Consider the following 22,875-nt stretch of genomic DNA (forward strand, 5'->3'; position numbering starts at 1 on the left):
AATTAGATAAGTACCAGATCGACATAATAGGGGTGACTGAAACAAAAAAGACAAAAACTGATGAGATCTTTCTGAGCAATAAATGCAAAATGTTATATTCAGGCAATGACAATCAAGGAAAAGAAGTAGTAGCCATGGTATTCAACACAAAATAAGAGGCTAATCTTCTTGAATGGCAGTCAGTCTCAAGTAGAGTAATGTGGGCAAATATAAGAATGGGGAACTGGACAGTGAGACTTATTTGTACATATGGCCCCACAGAAGGTTCTACTAAGGTAGAAGTGGAGGAATTTTTTGAAGCTTTAGAAAAAGCAACTGACACAATGAAAAAGGAAGAGTTGGTCCTTGTTGGGGATTTAAATAGCAGAGTAGGAAATGATTGTGAGACATACAAAAATATTTTGGGAAAATTTGGAGAAAAGAGCAAAGCTAATAATAATGGCAAATATCTGTTGGATTTCTGCTCAGGACATGGACTGGTTATAACTAACACCATGTTCCAACATAAAAATGTGCACAAATTCACATGGAGAGAAGAGGCAAGGAATAAGAAAAATCTCATTGTCTATGTTATTGTTGATAGTGATGTTTTCTCCCTGGTGCAGGACACCAGAGTGTACAGAGTATTATTTGAAATTGGAAGTGATCACTATTAGTCTTGAGCAGGATAAAATTGAATTTCATATTGAAAAGAATAACATGTAAGAAAGTTTTAAAGCGAATAAAAGTTGAGCAGCTCTCAGATGTGAACTGTAGACTAAAATACACAAAGATTATTGAAGAAAAAATGAAAGAGTTAGAGAACAGGAATCAAACCTTGGAGTTTCAGTGGCAAACACTGAAGAAAACATTGGTTGATTCTGCCAGAGAGACATGTGGTGAGGTTGTCTGCAAGGATAAAAAAATCAGAACTCTCTGGTGGCCACAGGATGTTAAAGAGGCAGTGAAGGAAAAGAAGAAAGCATATCCAAAAGTGCCTGTCAAATAAGTTAGCTTGGACAAATGCAAGAATGCTAAACACTGTGTAAAACTAGTTAAACAAAAGTCATGGGAGGACTTTGGCAAGAATATAGAAAATAAATATCAAGAAGGTGGCAAAATATTCTGGAGGTTGTTGAAGAAGCTTAGGAATGGAGGAAAGAGTGCTGTAAAAGGAGTTAGAGATGATAAAGGTGACATGAAAACAGGAGAAAAAGATATCCTTGAAGTATGGAGTAATTATAAAACTTTAAAAAACTGCTAAATGAAACAAGCAGTGATGACAGCACAGGGGTAAAAAACACTGCCCAGGCATGCAGTCAGGAATACATATCCATACTTGAAGTAGAAAAAGCCATCAAAGGCATGAAACGTGGAAAGGCAGCAGGAGTAAATGATATTCGACCAGAAATGCAAAGTATGGTGGTATAAGAGTCTTACAGTTTCTGCACTGCATAGTTCAGAAAGCCTGGACAGAGGGACGAATTCCCGATGATTGGAGTAGAGCTCTCATAGTACCCATATATAAAAAGGGAAATAAAACTGAATGTGAGAATTACAGAGGTATTTCCCTACTGAGTGTTCCTGGCAAGATCTATGCAAGTATACTTGAGATACGGTTGAGAAGAATTGTGGAAGAAAAGCTTGGTGAAGAACAAGCTGGATTCAGGCCAAATAGAGGCTGTCAGGATCAGATCTTCACTTTATGACAAATAGTCGAGAAAGCAAGGGAATATAATAGAGATCTGTATTTAAGTTTTGTCGATTTTGAAAAGGCACGTGACAAGGTGCCAAGAGAGAAGCTATTCAATACGCTGCAGTTATATGGTGTCAATGGGGCATTATATCAAGCAATACTTAGTCTTTATTTGAGTTGTAAGTCAGCAGTTAGAATTGAAGGAAGTACAGGAAGATGGTTTAATGTTAAATCTGGTGTGAGACAAGGATGTACATTATCCCCTCTGTTATTCATTATCTATATGGATCACATTATGAAGGAAAGTGGTATTAAACATGATATTAAAATTGGAGATGTTAATGTCAGCTCTTTGCTTTATGTGGATGATGTTATACTTCTAAATAAATCCGCTACAAGTCTGCAAGATTCTCTGACTAAATTGAATAGCTGTTGTAATAGATATGGTATGAAGGTCAGCAATAAAAAGACAAAGACAATGAAAATAGGCAGAATCATTGAAAATGTCAACTGTGTTGTGAATGGAGAACCTGTGGAACAAGCGAAACATTTCAGCTACTTAGGCACGATTTTTACTGAAGGTGGTAAATTAAATATAGAAATAGACAACAGAATCAGCAAAGCTGGTATGGTAAGAAGTCAATTGATTAAATTCATATGGAATAAGAGAGAAATTAGTCGGAACACTAAATTAGCTATATACAAGACAGTGTTCAAACCAATTTTAATTTATGGATCTGAGAGCTGGGTCAGAAGTAAAACAGTTGACCAAAGACTAGAGTCCGCAGATATGAGAGTCCTGAGAAAGATTACAGGCGTGAACAGATGGCAATATCATATTAAAAATGAGGATATTAGGAAAGAACTTGACATTGTCAACATCCAGTAATGAGTTAGCAGAGCTAATCTCAGGTGGTATGGTCACTTAAACAGAATGGGCGAAGAAAGATTAGCAAAACAAATGTTCTCTGCTAGGTTGGCAGCAAAACGACCCACAGAAAGACCAAGATATAGGTGGATTGATACGGTACAAATTGCCTTAGATGATAGAAATATAAGATCTGATAATGTTGGAGTTTTCACAAGTAATAGACTGATTTGGAGGAAAATTGTAGATAGGAAGTTAGTAATGATGTAATTTTTTTTCATGTAGTACTATCATATCCTGTACACCTCTTGAGGGTACATGGCAGGAATTTGATGATGATGATGATGACTTCCAGAAGGTTGCAAAACATGTTGCACAATCAGTACAATATGCAGACTGAAGAGTAAAAAGAAAGAATTAATCAGCTGAAATTGTAGTCTTTGAGGGAGACAGTGACAGATGCTGTTTTAAAGAATAGATGGAATGAAAGTTTCACCAAGTTTGAAACCGGATACTAAATGGATATTGACCAGAAGCTGCTTATGGCACATTTCTAGCTTCTAGCACACACTAATAGCTTCGTTGGTGTTAGCCAAGACAATGTGGATGGTGGGCAATCTGCTCCCATAGAAGAGCGAAGATAGTGCTTCTGTATATGCAGTGCCATAAATTGGTGTTTTAGTTTCAGGATTACATTATGATCATGGTAGCATTTTAGCTATTCGATTTAGTTGTCTGGATATCTTCAGCTTTAACTTGCCTTATCGATGGGCCTTGCATGCGATGGAATCTCCGTGGATGATTGTAATTCTTGTAGATAAGCTTATGCTTTTGTTAGACATACATTTTTTTTTTTTAGGAAATGGCAATGTAAACTAAAATGTTAATGTTAAAAACTTTAACAACTACCTATATTTTAACAATGTTACATTGCTGTCTTCAGGGATCACAAAATAATGATATTTTTATCACAAAAGAGTGAAGCTGTTTGTGTGGTAGAAGTTGAGCTGGCCACTATGCTGAATGTCAACCTTTGGACAATTCTTTCTAATGTCTCGAACACTTGAGTAGAAAAAGAATTTCAAAGAATACGATGTCAGCACATTGAAAAATGTAAAAGTTTACAAAAGAACTCGGCTTCCAAGCCTGAACTACCTCTCAACACCATAATAAACCTATCATCCCTTACCTTGAAGCCTGAAGCAATCGGCTCACTCGCATGTGGCAACAACTTCGCTATACCACCTGAAAAGATCCCTGCTGAAGAAATAATGATATAGAATGAGATATCCACAGCCTTCCCAACCATATTGCCAACAGTTTTAAACTGGATGTAGCCAGTGTTCTTATCTTATCCAAGCCAAACCACCAAAAAGCAACCTATTAAAAGAAGAATTCAAAGCTCTGCAAGAAATGAAAAGCAACAAAAAAATAATAATTACTAAAGTGGATAAGGGAAATGGCACTGTGGTTCTAAACCAATTAGATTACACAGGTAAGCTTGTGTCTTTACTTTTAGATCGTTCTATCTACCTCTTTACAGAACATGATCAAACCGGCACCCAAATCAGAACACTCCACAGGCTCCTTAAGAAGATTACCTCTTGGCCTATGGAAATGACTAATAGATTAAAACCTTTTAACTCTAGACCCCCCCCCCCCCCAGACTTATGAACTACCAAAAATTCATAAGCGAAATGTACCATTTCCCTTGTGGATGGCATTGATTCCCCCACATACAAATTACCCAAAAATTTAGCCAAAGTGCTCGCACAACATACTGGCAACACACCTTCACACATAAAAAACTCGGCCCACTTTAAAGTCAGTATAAAAAACCTCTCACTCCAAAACACTGACATAATGTTCAGTTTTGATGTCTCCTCCTTACTCACCAATGTCCCACTCAAAGACCTCATCCAAGCCAAATTTCCTCCCAATATCTCAGCCCTGTTTCAGTTCACTGTGAACTCAGGTTATTTTTGTTTGGCAAGGAAAATTCTACAAACAGATAGAGGGAACAACCATGGGTTCTCCTCTCTTGCCACCCCTGGCCAGACTTTAAGAAAACATCTTAAACTCTGCTCCACATAAACTCACTGTTTGGCTAAGCTATGTGGATGACATGTTCGGCATTTGGCCTCATGGCCTAGATACACACAATTTCTCAAAATACTTAAGCACTCAATACACCAGGATCTAGTTTAACTTGGAAAAGGAAAACAACAACAGTCTCCCTTTCCTAGACACTCTGATTACATGCCACCCTGATGGATCCATGGCTATCTCTGTTTACAGAAAACCTACACATACTTTCAATTTTTAATCCTTTTTTCAAGGAAGCAAAACAAAGTTTTGCTTGTGAAATATATTCACATCTGAGCTACATGTATATAGAGGCTAATGACTTCATAACACTTCCCTTAGCATGCATCCCATAAAGCAAAGCACACACCCACCCTTTCGGATGTGTATAATGCAATGCATGATGGGAAGGGTCACTACCCAGACCTGTGAGAGATACCAAGGTTGAAGTAATGCAGAAGTCATATATATCTCATAGACAAGTAGACAGATGGTGCTTGACCTTATTAATAAAAAATCTCTGGATGAGAGAAAGTTGTAGAAATATTTTTACTTTTTGTTCGTTATACGTTAAAGATACCAAGAAATTTTATACTTGGTTTTAATCCTTTTTCCAAAGAAGCAAAACAAAGAGTTTAACATATAATAAACCCAAGGTAAAAAACTTTCTACAAAAAAAAAATATTAAAACCAGTTAACCACAATCCCCTCCTCCCCCTTCATAGCAGAGATTACTGTAAATCTTTCACCATTCCATATGAAAGATTATTCCTTGAATCAGCCTTAGCTCTGAAAAACTTCCCATACCTCAACAGATTTGGGTGCTTGAGACTGCCTCAAATTTAGGAAGCATACATTCTAAGATCTCAGCCCAATGGCCAAGACAACCCAATTTAGCCCACTAGAGAGCACCCTTTAGGAATCTAGGACTGGCTTCAGTTGCATTTCTACAGCCTGCTTGCTTAGTGTGAGTGCCTGCATGCACATATCATTATTTTGTGATCCCTGAAGATGGTAATGTGACATTGCCGAAATATAGGTAGTTATTAAAGTTTTTATAATTAATAATTTAGTTTATGTTGTCATTTCCTAAAAAAAAAAAAATTAGAAGTATGTCTATCCAGTGATCTTATCTGCAATAAATTATATACAATAAAAGAAAAGAGTGGATTACATAGACATAAAAAAAAGTTACATTAATGAATACAACTGGTACTGAATATAGCTGATCACACTTGTAGACAAAATGTCTACAACTGTGATCAGCATTATAAGGGTGCTACACTGTAATTTCAGTTTCTGCAGCTTCTATAAATACTTCTATGACCTCTGTTTGTCAGAATTGGCATCAATAATTTCCCTGCCCTCTGTTAAATCCAAACACATGCAGCAGCTAATCAACACCCTCTCACAGTTCAATTCAAAACCCACAGAACAAATATTTCTCCTCTTCTTCATTCATACCTTCTACTATTACCCTCTGAAACAGTCTCCCACATTGTATTTCCTAAGGAATACAACCCACAACTTTTCAAGTCAAATGTGAATGAGTTCCTTATACATCTCATGGCTGGTTATTTAATAGCTGTAATGGGACATATGCACTAGACATATTAAAGTAAGCTTCATGACTTACACATGAAGAAAAATTATAGAATTTATTCAAAAACCTCCGGTATATTTCATAGAACTTTATGTGGACATTGGCAGGAAGATCAACCATTAACTGCATTCAAAAAATGAATCATAAATCACGCATATATTAGCTCGTGTCTCGGTCACAACTTGAGTATATGATATTACACTAATAGAGTTCAGAGGAACAATTTGTGTTGTGTGGATTAAAAAAAAATAATAAAAAAATTAAATAAATAAAAAAATTATTACTATTATTAATTAAAAAAACACGCTTATGAACAATTAATAGTGATCACTTCCCAAAACTTGGATATTGGCATGCAGTCTGATCAGTTCAGGTTTGGGCGATTTCTTAGCATTTCTCATGTTTTAAGGAAAAGATGATCAAATTTCAACTTGCTGGAGTGAAGAAGTTTTGTCTGGTTCCAAAGAACTTTGTACCTAGCATCAACAGCATGAGAAGCAAGGCCAGATGTATCTGTTTCCAAAAATATAATATAGTCTTGATGGTCTTCAATTCTAATCAAGGCAGAATGGCCAGTCTGACCAAAATAGGAAAAATTACATGATCAAGGTACTAGATAGGCACCTAATAAGGAAAGAGGTGGTAATGTATCCTTTGTTGATGTAGGAAGAAAGATAGTTTTCTAGCTGGTTTGAATGAAACATATAGATTGAATTTATGAAGAATCCTTGCTATTTGTTCCGAGGTTCCTTTAAGTAGGGTATTGAAATTCTTTTCACATTGGATTGTAGTCTGGTGGAAGGATAATAATTATGAAAACTACCATTCAAAAAATTATTGATAATTATCATCCTCCTACTAGACTACGTTTTATTGTTTTAGAATATTGAAACAAACAAGATGTAAGACAACACATATAACAAAACACATTTTGTATTGAGTTTCTTGTTATATTTTCATGGAAAAGATGGAAATTTCACCTTGTTAGTTGTAGTTAATTTTAAAGCAAGGATTGAATAAAAGCACATGCTTCAGAGATTGCATAATGAGAAACTTGTGAAACATGTCTCTTTGAACACTTAAGTTTATCTGTAAGCGATTTTGTTTGTTTTATTCATTACAGCATATCTTCAAGTTCTGTTAGTATTAATAATGAGATTTATCTTAAATTCTGTTTAAAATATGGAAAGGACTGATCGAAGAGTGAATAAGCAAAATATAGATTTTAGTTCATCTTGTAGAGTAGTGCTGTTGAAAGTACTGCTTTCAGCTCTATTCTTCAGTACTGCAATGAATCAGTGCATCACCACCTTGGGGAAGAAGAAAAAAAGGGGGAGGGTGTCACGAGAAGAGCCAAAAGCAGCATCACAGACAGCATGCCACAAGATGAAATATTTAACTTCATTAAACTATTTAAAGCTCATTCATTGCCTAAATAAAGAGAGTGATTATTCAATGTTTTCTTTGTAATAGCTATGATATGGCATGGTTCTAGATTAATTAGCAATTTATTATTGTAATCAGTTTCCTGACATGTATCATCAAAAGATGTATAAAGGATACTATGACAATACTGCAGAATAAGTTTATATCATTACTAATGTCCTGTCACTGACTTTCCTCCAAATTAGTCTAGCAGGTTTTTCCAGTATCATCAGATCTTATATTTCTGTTGTCTAGAGCACTTCTTACTGCATCAGTCCATTTAAATCTTTGACATCCTCTGGGTCTTTTAACTGCTACTTGCCATCACATACGTGTATTGCTAACCTTTCCCATGCTGTTTAAGTGACCATACTGTCTTAAATTAGCTCATATATTCTTGAATGCTAACAGTGGCAAGTAGTTCCTCATTTTTAATATCTTCATTTTTAGTATGATTTTCTGTTGATTCCATCTTCACTCCCCTAATTTTTTTTAGAATTCTCATATCTGTAGTCTCCTGTCTTTGATGATCTGTTTTATTTCAAATCCAAGTTGTAGATTCATAAGTTAAAGTTGGGCTGAATACTATCTTGTATACTACTAGTTTCGGCTGATTTCTTTCTTATTCCGTATATTCGCCTGACTTCTCACCATATCTGCTTTGCTTATTCTATGTATAATATTTCCATGTTTAATTTGCCATTTTCACTAAAAATTATACTTAAATAGCAGAAATTTACTTATTCTATAAGATCTCCATTGAGAATGCAGTTGAAGTTTTCCATATTCCTTTTTATTTTCATGGTTTTGGTCTTTTTTATTGCTGATTTTCATGCCAGACTTGTTACAGCTGTTATTCAGTTAAAGAATCCCAAAGACTTGCACTGGATTTGTTTAAGAATACATTGTCATCTTCATAAAGCAAAGAGTGAAGTTTGATATCTCTGATTCTGATGTCAAGTTTAATGCAACATTTTTCATAATGTGATCCATATAGAGAAGAAGAGATGAACCTGATTTTACAAAAAAACTATCTTCCTGTACTTCCTTTACTTTCATCATCATTACAAACTATGGGCACACTGCCCATTGGTGTCCAATGCCTCCTTCACTATCTTCTTCCACCTTTTTTTGTTCAGTGCACAGTGTCACAGTTTCTGTAACCCCCATTCCACACCAATCTTTTATGCCGTCTATCCATTCTCTGTATGGTCTACCTTTTCTGTTTAAACCATCCATAATACCAAACATGAATGTCTTTATCTTCTGATCCTCGCTCATTCTGCAAACGTGTCCAAATAATTGCAATTTCCATTGTATAATCTTCTGCATTAATTTCTCCTTTGTTGTATCTTCTAATAGAGCTCTTCATTTGCGATTTTCTGTACCCATGCTGTTCTTAGAATCTTCCTGTAACAAGTTCTTTCAAATGCCAAAATTTTTTTTCTTGATTACTTATTTATTACCCATGTTTTAAATCCATACAGTACACCACTAAAGATGTATGTTTCTAGTACTCTTAATTTCATTTGCAGGCTGATCACTTTACTTTTGGCCTTCAGATTTGTTCTTTCCTTTACAATCCTGATCTTTATTTCTTTTTTACAGTCCAAGTTATATGTCATTTTACTTCCCAAATACGTGAATTGTTCTACATTTTCTTATCAGTTTTATCCACCTGTATCTTTTGTTTCATGTTCTTCTCACCAAATACCATTGTCTTTGTTTTTTCCAAGTTCATGACAAGTCCAAATCTCTCCTTCCTCATTTAATAGTTTCAGTTTTTTGTAGTTCTTTTTCGTCTTCTTCAGTAATAACAATGTCATCTCCGAATCGTAGGTTGTTAATTCTCATCCCATGTACTGATATTCCTTTTGGAATCTTCCTTCATTTTGTCCATTGCTAAATGTGCGATGAAAAGGCTTGGCGATATTGGATCCCCCGTCTAATACCTCTACTTGTTTTAAACCATTTTCCCAAATCCTCACCTATTCTGACTGCTTATAAACATCTTTTAATATGGCTATTAGTTTTCTGTAAATTCTATAGGATTCTAGCACTGCTAATGTCACTTTCTGGTCGATGCTGTCAAATGCCTTTAGAAAATCAACAAAGCAGTATACGTGTTTTTGTTTTTTCTCCTAGCTTTCTCTGCTATTGACCGCGTTGTCCAAATCTGTTGAATTGTATAGTACGCCCACAGATTTGAGACCCTTCGACACCTCTGTGCATGTCAACAGGAGGAGAATCCATTCCGATAATAGGGTGATCAGTCCGTATTGTGGGATGAGTTGTTTATTATTACATGTCGGAAAATTAACTTCTCTTTTATGATCATTGTAGTTAACTATGTTGCTTGTATAACAGTTGGAATATTTTACCTATAAAGCACGTGATTTTGCATGTTTTATAGGTAAAACAGTCAAACGTTCTTCATTTCGAGAAAGAAATGAAGGACCTATCATTACCAGGACTCTTGTTGTGTTTTAGCTGTCCTATTGTTTTTTCTACTTCTCCTCTTAAAATGTTCATGTCATGCTGATTACTTGGTGGTGATATCTGCTTCAATTCTTCAATCAGTTTCCCAACTCCATCTAAATCTAGTTTTTCTTCATATAGCTCACTACAGTATCTTGTCCACTGCTGTACAATTTTATATTTATTCATCAATACTTTGCCTTTTTCATCTTTAATTGTGATCTGTTTTGGTTGCCACCTTCTATTAATGGTTCTAATCATTTTGTACACCTCCCTAGTTTTGTGCTCTCCATAGTACTGTTCTATATTATTGCATTGAGCTTCTAACCATTTCATCCATTCTGACTGTTTTTTTTCCCCACTTTCTTCTATATTGCTCCTCTATTTGTTCTAATGTATCCCTTCTTATCCTCAACATTCTCTTCTCCTGTAAATTCAGTGTTTCCTATCTAATCCACTTCCTGATCTTCTCTCCTTCTGCTACTGTTTCCTCATCTGCATCTTCTATCTCCTTCATTACTCCTTTCATTCTTAGATTTGAATTTTTTTTATTTTTCCACACTTTTTAGTTTCTCCTCTAACACTGTTCTATACCTTCTTCCTATTTCTGGGAAGAAGGTACAGAAATAGGAAGAAGTACCTTCTTCCTATTTCTGCTTCACTTATTCTTGCTGATCTCTTCATTTCTGATGATGGGATTTATATTTTCTTTTTAATTTCAACTTGATGTTTGCAAAATCACTAAGCCATGATTCAAAGCTATATCTGCTCTTAAAAAGTTTGACATTTCTCCTGTACTGATGTTACCCATTTTCTTTTAATCGTAATTATATCGATCATGTTCTTGGTTTTCCTATCATTTGATCGCCACATCTATTTTCTGCACTCATTTTGCTGGAATCTTGTGTTACAGATCATCATCTTGTGGTTCACAGCAAATTCTAACATTTTCTCACCTTGTTCATTTCTTTCTCCAAAATCATATTTTCCCATGACAATTTCCTAACCATCATTTTCTATTCCAACATTGGCATTCCAGTCTTCTTCAGTAATTAGTATATCCGTTTTTGGTATTGTTTCTATTGTCTCTGTCAGATCTCTGTAAAATAAATCAATATCCTCATCTTTGCTGTCAGATGTGGGTGCATATATCTGGACTGTTGATATGTTAAATGGTTTTGCTTGAAATCTTGCTAACATGATTCATTCATTGACTAGTTTGTAGCCTAACAGTGCCTCTCTAGCTTTTTGTTAAGAAGGAAGCCAACTCCTGTTTCATGCTTGGTGTCATGCCCTGACCATATGACTTTGCATCCATATACCTCTCCTAATGATGTACATTGCATCTCCTCCTCATGAAGTAATTCTAGTTTTCCTGACATCCAAAGTGTCCGTTCATTCCATGTCCTTACTAATAATAGTTCTGTCAGTTTCGGTTTCATTTCAGTATCCCACTTTCGATCCAATCCCATTCACTCAATTGGTGTTGTGAACCTTGTTCATCTAGGTGATGTCTGAGCCGGCATGGTTTAACTATTGATCGTGTAGGCATAGATATCAGATAACAATTGTTTTTTTTCTTTAGAGTCAGAGCATTGACACTCATCTGATTGACCCTCCTCCTTTATCCAGGCTTGGGAGTGGCTTGAGAGTCCTAAGGATCCCATTGTGGAGTAATCCTTTACTTTGCTGACTTGCAATACATGATCTATATTTTTTAAGCTCCATTTACCTCATATAACTGTAGTGTTTGGAACAGCTTTTTGTTTGGAACCTTCTAATATCCTTTTTCAGATCTACAGAACTTAAATATAGATCCTTGTTATATTCCCAGTTTCTCAGCTATTTGTCATAAAGTAAAAATCTGATTATGACAACCTCTTATTCCGAATGTATTCTTCTTAATCAGCGAATCGAACTTATTCTTTTTCAAGTTTCCTTTCCACAATTTTTCTTAACCTCTTTCCAAGTATGCTTATATAAATTTTATTTGGAACACTTAGTAGAGAAATTTCTCTAAGTCTTATATTCACAGTTCAATAGTCCAGTGTTATTTCCCTTTTTAAAGATGGAGAACTATGAGCTGATAATGACTCCAGGCATCTGAATCTTCTGAATTATGTAGTGCAGCCACTGTTGAACTTCTCTGTATTTGCCATTTTTGGTCAAATATCATCTGCTCTAGCTGCCTTTCACATTTCTGATAGTCCCCCCCCTCTATGAGTAGCACAATTGTATTTTAATTCCTCTTGAATATTTTTTATCACTGTTTTGATGCTGTTGTTTCATTGTCACTGCATATTACAATATTTCAAGGTAATTACTTCAAATATTCAGAATATCTGTAGTTTCAGTTTTCATTTCACTTTTATTCTATCTCTGATTACTTTTACTGTGTTGCTGTTTCCTTCATTTCTAAATTTTATTCAATAGCCTCCAGAATAGTTTTGCAATCTTTCTGATATTTATCTTTTATATTGTTACCAAAGTTTTCTCATGAATTTTATTTATCTACTTTTACACACTTGGTTGCATTCTTAGATTTTCTCTGTATTCTCTTGGAGTACATAGCTGACTTACCAGCTAAGAACCTTTCATATATTTTCTTCTTTTCCAGAACCAACTGTTTAACTTGTGTCCACCAGAGAGGCTTAATTTTTCTCTCCTTGTAGTGTATGCTTGAGAGTTTGTCATCAAGAATCTAAGGTTCAAATAAGAAGCCTGAATGGCAAAGAAATGGAGCTAGCTGAGGAATTACCAAATCAACATAATAGGGGTGACTGAAACAAAAAAGACAAAACTGGTGAGATCTTTCTAAGCAATAAATACAAATTGTATTCAGGCAATGACAATCAAGGAAAAGAAGAAGTAGCCATAGTATTCAACACTAAATATGAGGCTAATCTTCTTGAATGGCAGGCAGTCTCAAGTAGAGTGATGTGGGCAAATATGAGAATGGGGAACTGGACAATGAGACTTATTTGTGCCTATGGTCACACAGAAGGTTCTACTAAGGTAGAAGTGGAGGAATTTTTTTGAGGCTCTAGAGAAAGCTACTGACACAATGAAAAAGGAAAAGTTAGTCCTTGTTGGGGATCTAAATAGCAGAGTAGGAAATGATTGTGAGACATACAAAAATATTTTGGGAAAATTTGGAGAAAAGAGCAAAGCTAATAATAATGACAAATACCTGTTGGATTTCTGCTCAGGACATGGACTGGTTATTACTAACACAATGTTCCAACATAAAAATGTGCACAAATTCACATGGAGAGAAGATGCAAGGAATAAGAAAAGTCTCATTGACTATGTTATTGTTGATAGTGATGTTTTCTCTCTGGTGCAGGACACCAGGGTGTACATAGGATTTGAAATTGGAAGTGATCACTATTTAGTCTTGAGCAGGATAAAATTGAATTTCATATTGAAAAAGAATAATATATAAGAAAGTTTTAAAGCGAATAAAAGTTGAATAGCTCTCAGATATGAACTGTAGACTAAAATACACTAAAATTATTTGAATAAAAAATGAAAGAGTTAGAGAATGGGAACCAAACCTTGGAGATTCAGTGAACAAACCCTGAAGAAAACCTTGATTGATTCAGCTAGAGAGGCATATGGTAAGGTTGTCTGCAAGGATAGAAAAATGAGAACTCCTTGCTCTACACAGGAAGGTAAAGAGGCAGTGAAAGAAAAGAAGAAAGCATATCAAAAGTTCCTGGCAAATAAGTCAGCTTGTGCTCTTAGAGAATACAGAGACAAATGTAAGAAAGCTAAACACTGTGTAAAACTAGCTGAACAAAAACTCATGGGAAGACTTTGCTAAGAACATAGAAAATAAATATCAAGAAGGTGGCAAGATATTCTGGAGGTTGTTGAAGATGCTTAGAAATGGAGGAAAGAGTGTTGTAAAAGATATCAGAGGTGATAAAGGTGACATGAAAACTGGAGAAAAAGATATCCTTATAGTATGGAGTAATTACTATGAAAAATTCCTAAATGAAACAAGTAGTGATGTGATATTCTACCAGAAATTCTCAAGTATGGAGGTATAAAAGTCTTACACTGGCTGCACTGCATAATTCAGAAGGCCTGGACAGAGGGACAAATTCTTGATGATTGGAGTAGAGCTCTCATAGTACCCATATATAAAAAGGGAAATAAAACTGAATGTGAGAATTACAGAGGCATTTCTTTAATGAGTGTTCCTTGTAAGATATATGCAAGTATACTTGAGAAATGGTTGATTAGGATTGTGGAAGGGAAACTTGGTGAAGAACAAACTGGATTCAGGACAAATAGAGGCTGTCAGGATCAAATTTTCACTTTACGACAAATAGTTGAGAAATCATGGGAATATAACAATGATCTGTATTTAAGTTTTGTAGATCTGGAAAAGGCATATGACAAGGTGCCAAGAGAAAAACAATCCAAAAACTACAGTTGTATGGCGTCAATGGGGGCATTATATCAAGTAATACTTAGTCTTTATTTGAGTTGTAAGTCAGCAGTTAGAATTGAAGGGATTACAGGAAGATGGTTTAATGTTAAATCTTTAGTCAGACAAGAATGAACATTATCCCCTCTGTTATTCATTATCTATATGGATCACATTATGAAGCAAAGTGATAGTAAACCTGATATCAAAATTGGAGATGTTGATGTCAGCTCTTTGCTTTATGCGGACGATGTTATACTTCTAAATAAATCTGCTACAAGTCTGCAAGATTCCCTCACTAAATTGAATAACTATTGTAATAGATATGGTATGAAGATCAGCAATAAGAAGACAAAGACAATGAAAATAGGCAGACGTATTGAAAATATCAACTTCATTGTGAATGGAGAACCTATAGAACAAGTGAAACATTTCAGTTACTTAGGCACAATTTTTAATGAAGATGAAAAATTAAATATGGAAATAGACAACAGAATCAATAAAGCTGGTATGGTAGGAAGTCAACTGAATAAATTCATATGGAATAAGAGAGAAATTAGTCAGAACACTAAATTAGCTGTATACAAGACAGTGTTCAAACCAATTTTAACTTATGGATCTGAGTGCTGGTTAGAAATAAAACACTTGACCAAAGACTAGAGACCACAGATATGAGTGTCCTGAGAAAGATTAGTGGTATGAACAGATGGCATTAATGGCAATATCATATTAAAAACGAGGATATTAGAAAAGAACTTGACATCGTCAGCATCCAGGAATGCATTAGCAGAGCTAATCTCAGGTGGTATGGTTACTTAAACAGAATGGGCAAGGAAAGAGGAAAACAAGTGTTCTCAGAAAAACACCCAGAGGAAGACCAAGATATAGGTGTATTGATATGGTAAAAAGTGCCTTAGAAGGCAGAAATATAACATCTGATAATATTGGAATCTTGACAGGCAACATACTGATTTGGAGGAAAATTGTAGATTGGAAGTTAGTAATGATGTACATTTTTCATGTAGTACTATCATATCCTGTACACCTCTTGAGGGTGCATGGCAGAAATTTGATGATGATGATAATTACTCTAAGGTTCAGTTCTTGTTTTTGAAATCTAATATTTTCTTGAATAATATTTGTATAGTTGAGTCCATGGTTAACCTGTAAAAGCTGCTCATCTTTAATTCTTTGTAAAACTTTCTTACATATATTTCTTTTCAGTATGATCTTCAGTTTTTTCCTGCTCAGAATTTACAGATACTTCTTATTAATTTAGCTCTTTTTCTTTTCTGCATATTTTCATAAAACATTTCTTTGTCTGAGATTTGTTTCTTCTCCTGCTCTTTAGATTTCCAACGACCAGCTTTTTCATTTTCTTTGTCAGCAGTCTTATTTAATATTTTGAAAAATTCCTCCACTTCTTCCTTAAAAGAACTGTTTTCCCATTTTGAAATTGCATGGCAATCAAGAAGTTTATCTTGTGATTTGTGTGGAATGTTATTACTACTCCTTTCCTTGATCACTGTTGCATGAATATAACATACTACATTTTTTATTTAGCAAAATCTCATGTGTTTTTATCTTCACTGTCTCAGTAATATCCATGTGGAATTGCTCTCATTCTTCTGCCAGTTCAATTTCTTTTCCATTGATACTTACGATGATGGTGGTGCCTGTCTGTCTGCAATTCTGCTCCTGTTTAGTTCACAGCATGGTCCTTTTTTATCCAGGATACAGCTGTTAATTGGGTGACACTCCAGCTGGTATAAATCAGAAACAAACATGAGGGTGCAATATTATATTGTACCATTATGTTTATTTCTGGTTTAAGTCAATACAGAATATAGTTTGGTTGCTAAGTCCCAATTTCCAGCTCATCCTCAGTTGTTCAGTATGCAGTGAATACCTACTAATGAGGGCACATCATACAAATGGGAAGGTTGGACACAGTCAGAACTGCTAGTTGGTTCTCTACATTCCTTGAAAGTTATGTAAATGTTTCTTCTCAGCCATCTGTGTTTGCTTAAACAACCTCAAGGATTTTAAGAATTAAAACTGGAGAACAGATTCAAAAGCGTCGCTTTCAACACTACTTCATTTCTCCAATGAAGGTAATAGGTAACAAATAATCTCCGTATCTTGCTCAGTTTTGATGATGCTCTTTAGTTGGACAAACCTAGTTTGAATCCCATGTAGGAGTCAAAGAACTTTTATAAAGGATTTTTCAGTTGAAGGGGAGTTATCAAGTCTCATGCTGTGATGCCAAATTTTTTCCATCTGGTAATTCAAGTTTTTTTATCTTGCAAAACAGATAAACTGGCCAGAAGAACACAAACATTAATCAAGTTTCAGAGAAGAAAAGTTGCTTTGTCTTGAGCTTAATACACACTGACAAATAGAAAAGGGGGGGGGGGGAAGAAGAAAGAGAGAGAGAGAGAGAGAGAGCATTATTGCAAACGGTGCCATGAGATGAATTATTTAACTTTCTGGAATTATTTAAAACTCATTTGCCTGAACAAAGTAAAATTTGATTTCTAATAGCTATAATATGGTATGGCTCTAGATTTGTATTAGGGATTTAGTGAGTTGAATTTAAACTTACTTCTTATATGTTATAATATACATTTCACTGTACAGTGCTGGGTAGCTGAAATAGTAACCGAAATGAAAATTCAGTACAACACACAAATCTTAATCTGTAATTTTTCAAAATGCAATTTCGCTGAATTGGTTATAATGAGCACTAAGTGATGTAAGTTCAATTATTTTATTATAGTATATTATATTTTAATTAATTTTATTAATAAATTAATACAATTAATTTATTTCCATGAAATAAATCTTGGAAATTTGAATTTTCTTTAGGTGTGGTGCACTTCATGTTGGCGATCATATATTGGCTGTTGATGGTACTCGTGTGGATCAAATGACTCCAGCTGAAGTTATGCAGCTGTTAAAAACTACATCTGGTGATGTCATAAAATTGGAAATCCTTCCAGTAAGTCAAATGGCTCTTAGGAAAATTCCAGAAACAAGTGTTAAAAAAGGTAATATTCAAAGTTTTGATAAAATTGTTTTGAATTGTCTAATCTACATTCTTCTTACTGTGTGTTATAGTTAATGCCTATAAATGCTTAGAGATAATGAAACAAATGATTTAATCAAGAACTTTTGTAAATGGCCTAAAGAAATTAAAAATAGAATCACATCTAAACACTCAGTTATTCCATGGATGATATGGTAAGAAGGTATTCCAGTCAAACTGATTATGGATGCCAGGCATTCTCCTATGTACTATCTGTCAAAATATTTAGCAAAACTTCTAACTCCACATATAGGAAAAACATTACCATACATCAAGAATTTGAAGGATTTCATCCACAAAATTAAGGATACCATTTTAGATCTGACAGATATCTTGGCAAGTTTGGATATAATATGTCATTTTTTACCAACATTTCCTCTATCAGACATTCTGTTGACAAATTCTTCAAATTTGAGCACTTTTTCTACAAAAACAAAAAGAGGGCCTAGTAATTGGAGCTTCAATTTTCTCCACATTTAGCCTATAAAGAATTGTTTGAAAAGATAAGTCATTGAAAAATACCACACAAAGCCCTAAGGTATGTTGATGACATTTTCCTTATCTGGCTAGGTTTCACAGAAACTTTACAATTTTACAAACTTCCTGAATAGCTTAATTCACAAAATACATTTCACAGTAGAAGTTAAGAGTATGTTCTGGATGTGTTACCATTCAAAACAGACTATCTTTTGTATATAGAGAAAAAAAAAACATCAACAGAATATATTTGCATGCTACTTCACACCATATCCAGTCCAGAATTAAGTGACAGTAACAAAAGGAAACGAGAAGTGACTTATCTCATGGAAGTACTCGTAAAAATGCTATAATTTTAAAACTATCAATAACAGTTTACAAAAGCCAGCAAATGTTTTGGCACATATGCCAGAAAGCATAGACTACAGAAGTGCAGTTTCTCTAACTTACATGGAAAAAAAAAAAAAAATCACAGATAAAATTGTTAATATGTTAAAACAGTATAATTTAAAAGCTGCCATCATATCATCAACAAAAGTCTCCATGATTCTGAAGTCACCAAAACAATTTCAATGTCGGCGATCGTATATTAGTAGTTGATGGTACTCATGTACACTTTTATAAGTGTAATATTTTATGCACTTAAAAGATCAGGTTTGTGTATAAAATTTTCTGTTTTCAGGTTTGTATATAAAACCAAACTGACAGGATGCTTGAGAAATTCAAATGAAAGAACATATTAATGATGTAATGAAAAGCATCAAGTACTTTGGTAACTCACAAGAATGCCATTTGCTGAATTCAGTGGCTTTATTCACAAATTCAAAGAAGAGCTGCTGAAATGACACTTTGTTTAGTACAGTGCAAAGACCAGCTGTGGTCAGCATGCATAAAAGACCTAAGATTCTAAGAACTAGCTTACTACTGTTCGATCACAGATAAGAGAATTCTTGCATGGCAAAAGAAGGCAAATCCATACCAATAATAAGGTATTCAATCCCTTTTATGGAATGATTTTTTATTATTACACATAGGAAAATTCACTTTTCTTTACAAAAGTAAATAAATCAATGCAAAAAGACAACAAAAAAAATCAAGCTAGTACAGTGACAAATAAGAAAGCACATGGTTTTGCGTATTGGTGACGAATTCATATTTTCTTTACTCCTTTCTCCCCTTCAACATGACTTGACTCTTTTTGGCACTCTACCAGCTATGGTTCTCTCAACTGTGGACAGAGTGTAGTTCTTAGATTACACAAATGACATTCACATCACAACGGCGAGCCATGTGATCTCTCAGCAACATGCTCACCATCAGTTAAATGGCGTTTCTTTTAGAAACCAGTCTATTAATATAAGTTTTTTTCAAATTAAATTATTACATTCCTGATGAAGTTTGCTGTACATCATATGAAACTCCTGGAAGAAAAAACAATTTTTACTCAGTGTTTTCTCCTTGTACTAAATACTGAAACTAAAATTCCAACTACAGAGCTTAATATCTGCGAAAATTTAAATTATTCAAAAGATGGTCTGTCCTATATATATATATATATCAGACATAAACTTTCAACATGTTTCCTGTCATTCCACAAATGTCTCCAAAGCAAAATATTAGAGTTACATTGACATGTGACAAATTTCATCTTCAAGTGTAGAGATATTTTGTCATAACAATAAATGGTTATTACAAAATTAATTGCATCAGTTAATATTAACATACCTCAATAAAAGTTAAAATTGGTGTGGCTAGTGAATGGTCACTACCCATATAGGCATTAGTGAGACTTAGCTTACAGCAAACGATGTAGTTACAGGGATTGAATGTGAAGGATTTAGTATTTTCAGGGAAGATAATATGATAGCAGATGAATTGCAGCCAAAAAGAATAGGAGACAGGTGGGAGGGTGGCTGTTTATTTGAAACAGTCTGGTGTGAGATTAAGGCCAGCAAGACAAAATATACACTCGATTGTTGCTATAAGCCAGGGAATTCAGCAGATGATCTTGAAGATACGCATCGCCAATTTAGTACAGTGAGTAGAGCGATTATTATGTGGGACTTCAACTATGGAGATATAGACTGGAAGGAAGAAAGATCACATGGCAGGAAGGAAATAGAATTTATACACCTGCTAAGAGTTAATTAAAGTAACATGTGATGGAGAGGAACTAGGGGTGGGAGAGTATTGGATCTGATAATAGGATCAGAAGCGTTATCCATAACCAAGGTGACAACATTGCCTCCAATTAGTGAAAGTGACCATGCAGTCTTGACTTTGGAGATTGTTCAAAAATGAGGAATATCCTATCAAAAAGGGGCATTTGTGGAACTACAAGGCAGGTGATTATAACATACTTAGGAAAAGGCTTAAATATGAACCATGGCATAATCTGTACACTGCAGGGTAAGGATGTTAATAGTGCATGGGATATAGTTAAGGACTAGAGGAAACAGTATTTAATTGTATACCTAGGGTGAGGAAGCTAAATTGGGTAGGAGTTAAATGGATGAGGAATATCATTAAGCACAAGATGCAGAAGAAGAAAATGCTGTGGAGAATATATAAAGAGAAAGGTGACCAGCAAACTCATTAACATTGCAAGACTTAGGCGACCTGTTGGGTATCTACTTGGATACTGAACGGACGAGGATGGGCTGGCAATTTGGGATTTAGCCGACCAAATTGTATTCTTATTGGTTAAACCAAAATAAAAAATGATGGTACAACATGACAAAATTTCATACCGGCTGGGGCGTCGCCCGGTTAAACAAGGGCCCCGTTATTTTCGCCAGGGAACTAGGGCGAACAGCGAAAAGTCAGCTACTGGAACAAATCTGAAAATAAACCCCAACTCAACATCACCAGAGTTAAAGATCGGTACTATCAACGTAAGAAGCCTGAATGGCAAAGAAATGGAGCTAGCTGAGGAATTAGATAAGTACCAGATCGACATAATAGGGGTGACTGAAACAAAAAAGACAAAAACTGGTGAGATCGTTCTGAGTAATAAATACAAAATGTTATATTCAGGCAATGACAATCAAGGAAAAGAAGGAGTAGCCATAGTATTCAACATAAATTACGAGGCTAATCTTCTTGAATGGCAGTCAGTCTCAAGTTGAGTAATGTGGGCAAATGTGAGAATGGGGAACTGGACAATCAGACTTATTTGTATATATGGCCCCACAGAAGGTTCTACTAAGGTAGAAGTGGAGGAATTTTTTGAGGCTTTAGAAAAAGCAACTGACACAATGAAAATTGAAAAGTTGGTCCTTGTTGGGGATCTAAATAGCAGAGTAGGAAATGATTGTGAGACATACAAAATTATTTTGGGAAAATTTGGAGAAAAGAGCAAAGCTAATAATAATGGCAAATATATGTTGGATTTCTGCTCAGGACATGGACTGGTTATTACTAACACCATGTTCCAACATAAAAATGTGCACAAATTCACATGGAGAGAAGAGGCAAGGAATAAGAAAAATCTCATTGTCTCTGTTATTGTTGATAGTGATGTTTTCTCCCTGGTGCAGGACACCAGAGTGTACAGAGGATTTGAAATTGGAAGTGATCACTATTTAGTCTTGAGCAGGATAAAATTGAATTTCACATTGAAAAGAATAACATGTAAGAAAGTTTTAAAGTGAATAAAAGTTGAGCAGCTCTCAGATGTGAACTGTAGACTAAAATACACAAAGATTATTGAAGAAAAAATGAAAGAGTTTGAGAACAGGAATCAAACCTTGGAGATTCAGTGAACAAACCCTGAAGAAAACCTTGATTGATTCAGCTAGAGAGGCATATGGTAAGGTTGTCTGCACGGATAGAAACATCAGAACTCCTTGCTCTACACAGGAAGGTAAAGAGGCAGTGAAGGAAAAGAAGAAAGCATACCAAAAGTTTCTGTCAAATAAGTCAGCTTGTGCTCTTAGAGAATATAGAGACAAATGCAAGAATGCTAAACACTGTGTAAAACTAGCTAAACAAAAGTCATGGGAGGACTTTGGCAAGAATATAGAAAATAAATATCAAGAAGGTGTCAAAATATTCTGGAGGTTGTTGAAGAAGCTTAAGAATGGAGGAAAGAGTGCTGTAAAAGGAATTCGAGATGATAAAGGTGACATGAAAATGGGAGAAAAAGATATCCTTGAAGTATGGAGTAATTACTTTGAAAAACTGCTAAATGAAACAAGCAGTGATGACAGCATAGTGGTAAAACACACTGACCAGAAATGCTGAAGTATGGTGGTATAAGAGTCTTACAGTGGCTGCACTGCATAGTTCAGAAAGCCTGGACAGAGGGACGAATTCCCGATGATTGGAGTAGAGCTCTCATAGTACCCATATATAAAAAGGGAAATAAAACTGCATGTGAGAATTACAGAGGTATTTCCCTACTGAGTACTCCTGGCAAGATCTATGCAAGTATTCTTGAGAAACGGTTGAGAAGAATTGTGGAAGAAAAACTTGGTGAAGAACAAGCTGGATTCAGGCTAAATAGAGGCTGTCAGGATCAGATCTTCACTTTACGACAAATAGTCGAGAAAGCATGGGAATATAACAAAGATCTGTATTTAAGTTTTGTCGATTTGGAAAAGGCATATGACAAGGTGCCAAGAGAGAAGCTATTCAATACGCTGCAGTTGTATGGTGTCAATGGGGCATTATATCAAGCAATACTTAGTCGTTATTTGAGTTGTAAGTCAGCATTTAGAATTGAAGGAAATACAGG

At 35.0% G+C, this 22,875-nt stretch overlaps 1 protein-coding gene across 1 annotated transcript in view; it reads left to right on the top strand.

The window, feature by feature from the left end:
* LOC150101837 (glutamate receptor-interacting protein 1-like) overlaps positions 1–22,875 on the top strand; it is a 369,473-nt gene that overhangs the window by 215,194 nt on the left and 131,404 nt on the right. Inside the window, exon 9 of the mRNA XM_090400065.1 lies at positions 17,441–17,622. Coding sequence (XP_090256191.1) covers positions 17,441–17,622 — 182 coding nt within the window. The remainder of the gene's footprint in view (positions 1–17,440; positions 17,623–22,875) is intronic.

Source organism: Typopeltis vanoorti, chromosome 11, assembly GCF_054136105.1.
Source record: "Typopeltis vanoorti isolate ZY-2024b chromosome 11, IOZ_Tvanoo_1.0, whole genome shotgun sequence".
Lineage (NCBI taxonomy): Eukaryota > Metazoa > Arthropoda > Arachnida > Uropygi > Thelyphonidae > Typopeltis > Typopeltis vanoorti.